This window comes from Netta rufina, assembly GCF_964035555.1.
Source record: "Netta rufina genome assembly, chromosome: 29".
Classification (NCBI taxonomy): Eukaryota; Metazoa; Chordata; class Aves; order Anseriformes; family Anatidae; genus Netta; species Netta rufina.
In genome coordinates, this window is record NC_140153.1 from 2626299 (window position 1) to 2635774 (window position 9476).

Genomic DNA, 9476 nt, shown 5'->3' on the forward strand with positions numbered 1-9476 from the left:
GCCTCTAGAGGACACACGGGGCTCTCCAGTGCACCCTTGTGCAACCCTGTCGACCAGGGCCACTCAGAGCCCTCTAGCTCCCCCTGAAAGCCTCCCAGTAACCCCAAAACTAACCCTAATTATGACCCTATAAGTCGCACCACTTTCTCCCATCAAAAAGTGCCCCCAACAGAAGGCTTTAGGTACACCTGAACTCCCCAGGGGAGCCTTTACGCAGCCCCACATGCAACTGGACTCTCTGTGTTTGCTCTTTCTGAGCAACCCTAAATATATCCCTACCTGGAATCTGAGAAGAATTTAAAATAGGACCCCAGAAAACACGTACGGAGCTCCTTTCTCCCATCAAAAAGTGCTCCCAACAGTAGCCTTTGGGTACACCTGGCCCTGCTCCCTCTGCCTCTGCCTCAGGGCCGTGCTCTGGTGTTACTGGGTTTACTGGTGTTATTGGGGCTACTGGTGGTGTTATTAGGGTTACTGGTGTGTTACTGAGGCTGCTGTTGGTGTTATTGGGGTTACTGGTGTGTTACTGGGACTGTTGGTGTTATTGGGGTTACTGGGGCTGCAGCTGGTGGTGGGTGTTATTGGGGTTATTGGTGTGTTACTGGGACTGATGGCATTATTGGGGTTACTGGGGCTGCAGCTGGTGGTGGTACTGGGGTTACTGATGTTACTGGGGCCACTGGTGTTCATGAGCTGGCTGCTGCGTTACCGCTGTTACTGGTGTGACTGGGGCTGCTGGCGTTACTGCTGTGGTGCTACTGGGGCTGCTGGTGCTACTGGGATTGCCGGTGTTACTGGTGCTACTGGGACTGCTGCTGTTACTGGCGTATTACTGGTGTGTTACTGGTGTGTTACCGGGGCTGCGCCCCCCGACAAGCCCCAGGCCCCCTCTGCTCCCGTCCCCTCCCCACAAGCGCCGTGGCGGGCGGGGTGGGGGGGGGCGGCGGGGAGGCCTCGGGCCCTGTCCCAGCCCCGTTCCCGGTCCCGGGGGCGCTTTGCGGCGGCGCCGCTTTACGGCGGGGCCCGATGAGCTTTTACGACGCCTTCCGCGGCTTCTTCGGGCTCCCGGGGGGCCGCAGGTACCGGGGCCGGGCCCGGAACCCCCTCCCGGAGCCCCCTCCGGGCCTCCCCTACACCCCCCCGGCCCGCTCTGCGGGCCTCCCGTTCCCCTTCCCGATCTCAGCGCCCCCCCCCCCGCAGGCCCCGGGAGCCGCTGTTCGGCGGAGCGCCGCGGGACGAGGACGAGGACGAGGACGAGGCCGCCGAGGGCCCCCCCCGGCCACCACCGCCGCCCCCCGATGGCTTCGGCTTCGGCTTCGGCCCCGGGGGGGCCCTCGAGGAGCTGTTCCGGGACGCGGCCGAGCTCCTGGGCGCCTTCGGGGGGGCTTGGGCCGGGCCCCCCCCGGCCATAGGTGGGAACGGGACCGCAGGGGGGGCCCCGAGGCCCGGCCTCACCCCCCCTCACCCCCGGTTGTGCCCCGCAGAGCCCCCCCTGCCCGGCCCCTGCCCCGGGCAGCCGCTGCGGGACTCGATGCTGAAGCACCCGGACGGCCCCGAGGGCTCCCGAGACCCGGCCCGGCCCTGGAGCCTCCTCCCTGAGGTACGTGGGGGGGGGGCCCTGCCCTGCCGGGGGGGGCCCTCGGGTAGCGGAGCCCCCCCCGGTCCCGGCACCGGGCTCCGGTGACCGGTGCCCGGCTTTGCCTTGCAGCTGGAGGACGCTCGCCCGGCCCCCCCGGAGCGCAGGGAGGACCGAGGTGGGTGCAGGGGGCGCCTCTTGTATGGGGGGGGTCGGGGCCTGGCGCCCCTTCCCCGCGCTCACCGTGCGGCCCCCCCCGCAGATCTGGACTCACAGGTGTCCTCGGAGGGGCTGGGCACCATCCTGCGGCCCCACGAGCCCCAGCCCCGCTCCTACTTCCAGAGCGTCTCCGTCACCAAAGTGACGCTGCCTGACGGGGTGAGTGGGGGTGCCCCGTGACACCTTATGGGTGCCCCTTGACCTGTGTGGGTGCCCCGAAACCCCATGCAGGTGCCCTGTGCCATGGTGTGGGTGCCCCGTGCCACCTTATGGGTTCCCAATGCCATGGCATGGGTGCCCCTTGACCCTGTGTGGGTGCCTCATGCCATGGTGTGGGTGCCCCGAAACCCCGTGCAGGTGCCCTGTGCCATGGTGTGGGTGCCCCATGCTATGGTGTGGGTGCCCGGTGCCATTGTGTGGGTGCCCTATGACACCTTATGGGTGTCCCATGCCATGGTGTGGGCACCCCGTGACCCCTTGTGGGTGCCCCTTGACCCCGTGTAGGTGCCCCATGCTATGGTGTGGGTGCCCCATGATACCTTATGGGTGCCCCATGCTATGGTGTGGGTGCCCCGTGACCCCTTGTGGGCACTCTGTGACCCCTTGTGGGTGCCCTGTGCCATGGCATGGGTGCCCCTTGACACCTTGTGGGTGCCTCTTGACCCTGTGTGGGTGCCCTGTGCTGTGGTGTGGGTGCCCCATGCTATGGTGTGGGTGCCCGGTGCCATTGTGTGGGTGCCCTATGACACCTTATGGGTGCCCCATGACCATGTGTGGGCACCCCGTGACCCCTTGTGGGTGCCCCTTGACCCCGTGTAGGTGCCCCATGACCCTGTGTGGGTGCCCCATGATACCTTATGGGTGCCCCATGCTATGGTGTGGGTGCCCCGTGACACCTTGTGGGCACTCTGTGACCCCTTGTGGGTGCCCTGTGCCATGGCATGGGTGCCCCTTGACCCCTTGTGGGTGCCCCTTGACCCCTTGTGGGTGCCCCTTGACCCCTTGTGGGTGCCCTCTGCTATGGTGTGGGTGCCTCTTGACCCTGTGTGGGTGCCCTGTGCTGTGGTGTGGGTGCCCCATGCTATGGTGTGGGTGCCCGGTGCCATTGTGTGGGTGCCCTATGACACCTTATGGGTGCCCCATGCCATGGTGTGGGCACCCCGTGACCCCTTGTGGGTGCCCCTTGACCCCGTGTAGGTGCCCCATGCTATGGTGTGGGTGCCCCTTGACCCCTTGTGGGTGCCCTGTGCCATGGCATGGGTGCCCCTTGACCCTGTGTGGGTGCCCTGTGCTGTGGTGTGGGTGCCCCATGACCCTGTGTGGGTGCCCCATGCCATGGTGTGGGCACTCTGTGACACTTTATGGGTGCCCCATGCAGGCGGTGGAGGAGCGCCGCACGGTGCAGGACAGCCACGGCCGCCGCGAGACGACCGTCACCCTGCGGAGGGGCGCCCAGGCCTTCGTCAGCACCACCACGGAGGACGGGCAGGGCAAGGAGCACCGCGAGGAGCTGCTTGGCGTGGACGACCGTGAGTGGGGCGCCGGGGAGGGGGACAGGAGGGGTGAGGGGAAGGGGACAGCGCCCTGCGAGCGAGCCCCCCCTGCCCTCCAGGGGAGCTGGCGCAGTTCGCAGGCACGTGGCCGCCGCACGACGAGCTCCGTGCGCCCACCCTGAGCGACCCCTCGGCCGTGCTGGGCAGCTTTTTCCGTCGCTGGTTCTCCGGCTGGTAGCCCTGACCTCCTGCTGGCCACCCCCGGTACGTGAGAGGGGTGTGGGGGGCACGGGGGGGGCTTTCTGGCTCTGCCCGGGATGGGTGCAGCCCCTTCTCACCGCCCGTTTTCCTCGCAGGTGGGCCAGATCCTGCGGGGACATGGTGGCTGCGCTGGGGGCTGCCCCCCCCCGCCTCCTTCTGGGGCACCGCAGCATTTTGGGGGCAAACATGTAGATGTGTACAGAGCAATAAAATCTATTTATGCTAACGGTGGCGTGCGAGGCTCCTTCGGGCACGGGACCCCCCCAGATTTGGAGGTGGGGGTCTCGCGGCAGCTCCGGGGGCTGCCTTGTGGGTGCAGACAGCCCCGTGCCCGCCTGCCCCCTCCTGCCTGGGAATCGCCAGCACTGGGAGTGCTGGGAGGCACCTACAGGGCACTGGAGAACAGCAGGGGGGGACTGGGAGGCCTGCAGGGGACTGCAGAGAGCACCGGGGAGTCCAGCAAGGTCTTTATGGTGTGCTAGAGCCCTTCGAGGATTCCAGAAGGTCCTAGGAAGCACTGCAGGGCCCCAGGATGCTTGAAGGCAGCACTGGGAGGGCTTTGTGGCATCCTGGAGGACACTGGAGGTCACTGGGAGGCTTTCAGGTGGTCCTTGTAGACACGTGAGGACTCTGGAGTGGATTATTGATTCACAAAAGGGCCGTGGTGCTGCCTGCAAGGACTCCAGGGCACCCACGAGGTCACTGGGGAGCGTTCCCATGGCTCCAGCTGCTTTTGGAACAAAACGTGGGCCCCTGGGAGGCCCCTGGAGCACACTGGAGAGCTCTGTGACACCTCGAGAAGGCAGTAAATTAAAGGAAGTGTCCCCAGGAGGCCTCTAGGGTGCAAGAAGGGTGCCCTGCGTTACACCTTGGCTTTTAGGATCCTTACCCAATAGAACCGGGCTGTGGGGAGATCTGCTAACCCCGCAGGAAGGGCTGAAAGCTGCAAGATGGTTAAAAAGAGGAGTTCGTGGCACGGAAGAAGCAAAAAAAAAAAAAAAAAAAAAGCCTGCAGGACCAACTCTGGGCATTCACATGGTCGGTGGTGGCACCTTTAATGAAGAAAGGGGCATGAGGGTGCAAAAGGCCGCGGGGTAGGACACCCCGGTGCTTACACGGTGCTCACACGGTGTTGTTGGTGCCAAGCCCCTCATCTCGCCGCCGTCCTCGCCGGGTGGAGGTGCCCAGCTGCACAGGGAAAGCAGAGGAGCCACCTGGCTGCTGCTCTGCACCGCAAGGAGCAGCTCTGGTGGCGCTGGGAGGCCCCGAGCGCCCACGGGGACGCCAAACACGGGCAGCAAAGGGGAACCCGGCCCCGGGATTCAGAGGGAAGCTGCTCAGCCCCTGTGAGAGCGTGTGGCTGTACCTGAGCTTTCCAGTGCCCGGTCAGGAGGCTGAGCATCGTCTTCCAAAGCCGTCTCAGACGCTGCCCGTTTCAGCTTCTGAACCTCCTGGGAAAGACACAAGCGGTCACAGGAGGGAACCGCAGCAGCAGCGGCGGCTCAGTTTCTCCAGGGGAGCTCAAGGCAAGCGTTGCCTGGAGGGAGGCGAGGCTCTCTCTGCTCTCTGGCAGGAGCAGGAAGGGCTGAGGAGCAGCATTTGTGTCTGCAACCACAGCGCAGACATGGGCCAGGCCTCACAGCCTTGCCTCCACCCTCTACACTTGAAGCTCCAGCCTCCAGGGGTTGTGCTCATCCCGGCCTCGTTTCACAAAGTGCAGGATCACCTCCTTCACGCTGCTGAGCTCTGCCCTCAGCGAAGCCAGCTGCTCCAGCAGGAGCTGGATCCTCTTGGCTTGGACCTCCACGGAATCCAGAGAGTTCCTGCGGCCAACAGGAAAGCAGTAGATCCCGTCAGAGCGCAGCCTGTCCCCTCCTGAGAGCTTCCAAGCCCAGCGAGGAGGCTGTGCTCAGCTCTCTTTTCTTTTTCCTTTGCGTGGGTGCTTCCCTTCATCACTGGGTTTAGCAAAAGGCGAAGACCCAAAGACCTACGCGAGCCCAGGACGCTACGAAAATGAGTGCAAGTAGCCAGAGGTCAGAAGCTGCTACTGCCCAAAACCAAGCCTGGCTCAGGAAACATCTCTTACCGCAGAGACTCCGTTTCTGCCAGCAGCCTCTGGAAAGGAAAAGCTCTCCCTTAGAGAATCGAAGCTGCTGGGGCTCCCCGTGGGCTTCCCCGAGGACACACGGCAAAGCTGCCGCTTCCTCGGGTCGCTCCAGAGGGAACCAGAGCAGAAAACGATGCCCCCAGCTCCCAGCAGCAGCACTCCCAGAGGAGCTGCCTGCCCCGCAGCAGTCGCTCACCTGGGCCGCTTTCCTCGCCCCCGTTTTCCAGCCCAGCCGCGGGGTCCTGCAGCAAACTGCGCCGGCTGCTGCAACGCACATCACCGGGACACGGTTACTCTGCCCGTGGTCACCGCGTCTCCTCCTGCTGCTGGGTGGCAGCGGGTGAAAGGAGGACACGGGGAACATGAACGCTGCCAGGTGTTTCCTCGTGAAAACTCACCAAGGATCACTGAGACCACGAGGAGGATTTTCAAGAGCTCCTTCTTGCGCAGGGTCATCTTTTTCCTAAGAAGGAGGGAGTCTTGGTGGTGGTGTTAATATTCCAAGGGCAACCCCTGCTGTGGGTGGATTTGCAGTCGCAGTCTGGAAAGAAGCCGTTTTGGAAGCCTGCTGTGGAGAGCAAGCTGAGGGGGCAGCCCTCAGGAGAAACTCTCCTTCTGTCCACACTGCCCAGCGCCGCAGGCAGATCTTCCCCGAAGGAAGGGCTCCAGGAGCACCTTCAGAAAGGGCACGGGAATAACCCAGGGAAATAAACGCAGCTACAGCATGGAAACAGCAGTGCCAGAGCTTTGGCTAGTGGTAGCCACGGTGTGCTGGCCGAGCAGTACCCCCTGCCCTCCCCTGCTCACACTCCGGCCCGCAGCCGTCCCGTTTCTCCCCTAATCCACAACAGAACCGTGTTGTACGTACGCAGCGAGGATGCAAGCGCTGAGGAGGGTCTGCAGCACGAGGACCCTTGCCAGATGGCGAGCAGTGCCGACGACCGTCCCTGGGCAAAGAAATGAGCACAAAGTCAGCTCTCGGTGTTGAGCTCTCCTGCCCTGAATCCCCACCAGAGGCGTGCCCCGGAGGACAGCAGCCTGTGGTGCTTCTGCCACGGGGGAAATGTTGCTGGAGCGATTTCTTTGGGCACAGAGGAGCTCCGTGGGGTCACCCCAGGGGATTTCAAGCAGCAGCGCCCAGCTTACCTGCAGCTTCCATGGCTGTGTCATGCTGCCTTGCAGGCTCTTGGCTGGCAGAGCCAGGAACGAGCTCCAATGAGTGCCTCACCTCCTGCAGCCCAACCTGCACATGGAGGCACCTGCGGGAGGAAAAATCTGAAGCCTGTCTGTCCGCAGGAGCCACAGCAGGCAGGAGCAGCCTCAACAGAGCCCCTAGCCTGAGGACAGGGCTTGGGAAGGCTCCCAGGGGCCTCCCAGCTGCAGCAAGGAAGGGCAGCGGGGCTGGGTGATTTTCAGGGGTCTCCACAGGATCCCTGGGCAGCCTGCTCCAGTGCCTCACCACCCTCTGGGTGAAGGATTTCTCCCTTACATCTAACCTAGATCTACTCTCAATATCCCCATGCTGTTCAGGGAGCAGGGACAGTCCCCTACCATGGCCACTGTGTCCCAGGATGCTGGCGGGGTCTCTGCCCGCACGGCCACCCCGCTCAGCCAGGCAGGGCCTCCCCGTACAGCAAAACCTGGGGCTTGGCCTTCCTAAGGAACAAAACCTGGGGCTTGGCCCCAACCTGTGGGGCAAAACTTGGGGCTACTGCCTCCCCGTAAAGCCTCAGCACCCCGTACCCGGGGCTCGGCCCCGCTGCCTCCCCTGTGGGCTTGCTGGCGGCCTCGCTCTGCGAGGGGCCCGGCGGTGCCCCCGGGCGCCTCTTTCGGGGAGCCTTCCTCGCCATCTCCGGGGTACTGCAGACCTCAGGCTCACCCCAGGGGTGAGCACAGACGCCTCTGAGGTCACAGAGGTGCCCCCTGAGGTGGCAGCTGTGGCATCACCCCGGGGGCTTTTCCCCTAGGTTCTTCGGAGGTTCTTCTTCTGTAAGACCTAGCCCAAACACAAAGCCTTGCCATGGTGCCTGTGTCGTTTTTACGTGCAGGTTTCACATCTTGGTGAGAAGAGGCATTTTGTTTTATTGCACCATTTTGCAGACTAAGCATATTTTGCAAGCACGAGACGGAACGGGGCACAGACAACAAAGCACTTGATGCTTATTTCTTCTACTTTCTAACAGGGTTTCTCTGCGCTTTTCACTTGTTTGACTTTTAAACTGTCATAGGTATACAGCCTCAGGTCTGGAAAACCACTTCCAAGCTGCCTCTTCTCTACCTTCTGCTAGGGACAAGCCACGGGGATGAAGCTTTGCTGCCTTACCGAGCCTGAAGCAAAGTTAATTCTCTTAGAGGTGCCCCCAATCAACACAGAGCCAGGGGGCTGACATCCAAACGATGTGATGAAATGTCAGAGTTGGGATGTCCACCACCAGCTTGATTATAGCACTTGCAGCATCCTCTTTAGCTAAAACGATTCCCAAATCTGATTGAATAAAAAGACCCAGCCTCACAGCTGACTGTGGTGGGAGCTGCCCTGGATTTCCCATAGTCAAGCACCACTTCCCTCACTACATTTTTCACAGCAAATACCCTCCCATTAATTATAAACCCAACAAGTGCTTTTAATTCTGGTTTTGGCCGTTGCACTGGCAGCAACAGAGCACTGGTTGTGCAAGGCAATCCCAGCAGCTGAACGGGGATTAAAATTCTTCATAAATACGTTTATTTTTTACACTGAAAACCCTGGAACTGGGGGCAGGTAGGGGGAGACTCTGAGCAGAAGTGGGAGCTCTGAAGAAGCCTGGGAGTGGAGTGTACTGGGAGTGTACTGGGAGTGTACTGGGAGTGTACTGGGAGCTTTGCGCACGGCCCCTCTGCCGCCTGAGGGCTGGAGGAGGCGGGGCTGCGCACGGCCCGCGGCGCCGCGTGCAGAGCTCGTAGCCCCGCCCCGTTTTGCGCACGGCCCTCGCGGGCTATAAAAGCGGAGGGGAGCGGGAGGGCCGGGCCAGTTGCGTTCTGAGGAGCGAAGGGGGAGGGTCAGTGCCAGGCCCTTGTGCTTATTGTGGGGTGGCTTTTTCAGCCTCGTGTGGTGTTTTCTGGAGGTGTATTTTCAATCTGGTGTATTTTCCGGACTACAAAGGGAAGGGGTTACCGTCCTTCATCATAGGTGCATCTCACTTCGAGAGACAGGGCTGTGGAAGGCTTGTTTGGGGTGTTCTTACCACATGCTTAAACCACTGAATGTCAGGGGTTGTCAAAAAGTGGTTAAACAGGCAAAAAAAGGAGCCGTGGAAGGTTCTGTTTCTGTGTGTTTTCATTTGAGTGGTGAAGGAAAACAACCAAAATCTGGAGGTGGTGGCCAAAAGCAGAATGGTTTGGCTTTGGGTGGTGTTAACATGTAGCATCTATTTCAAAGGCTCCTATATCATGCCAATGGGCCCCAAATACTGTAATTATGTATGGGGAGCTGGGGAGGGGGGCTTTGCGTTGACACACACAGGGGAGGTGGTGGTTGGGGTGGGTTTTGCCCATGCACATGTGTCCCTGATCTTATTTAGCTTGTGCAACTTTTCGTTGTTAGAAGTGAAAAATCCTGGGCCTAATGCAGCCAATTACTAAATAAGACCTCCTGTACTGTTCCATTTAAATGAGTTTGTCAACTGATGGAGGTAAATTGCCCAGGAAACATCTGTAGGTTCAGCTACTGGGTTGATAAAACCAAATAGCTGCAGCGTGAGCTGAACGCGCTCCTGAGCACTGGTTGTACGTGCATTAATGCAGATGTTTTCTCAACAGCCAGAAGAGTAAAATCAGCAAA

General features: G+C 61.2%; 1 protein-coding gene across 1 annotated transcript; it reads left to right on the forward strand.

Moving 5' to 3' along the window:
* The first annotated feature begins 957 nt into the window (after positions 1-957).
* On the forward strand, positions 958-3775 carry LOC311220012 (HCLS1-associated protein X-1-like). Its single transcript, XM_084303385.1, has 8 exons — positions 958-1079; positions 1201-1412; positions 1485-1600; positions 1709-1754; positions 1839-1954; positions 3174-3324; positions 3408-3552; positions 3645-3775. The coding sequence occupies exons 1-7, from the start codon at positions 1027-1029 to the stop codon at positions 3524-3526; spliced, it is 813 nt and encodes a 270-aa protein (XP_084159511.1). The 5' UTR covers positions 958-1026; the 3' UTR covers positions 3527-3552; positions 3645-3775.
* The last annotated feature ends 5701 nt before the right edge of the window (positions 3776-9476 follow it).

Coding starts and splice junctions, on each gene's coding strand:
- LOC311220012 (XM_084303385.1), top strand. CDS start 1,027: ATGAGCTTTTACGACGCCTTCCGCGGCTTCTTCGGGCTCCCGGGGGGC. Junction 1,080..1,200: donor GGGCTCCCGGGGGGCCGCAG/GTACCGGGGCCG, acceptor CCCCCCCCGCAG/GCCCCGGGAGCCGCTGTTCG. Junction 1,413..1,484: donor CGGGCCCCCCCCGGCCATAG/GTGGGAACGGGA, acceptor TGTGCCCCGCAG/AGCCCCCCCTGCCCGGCCCC.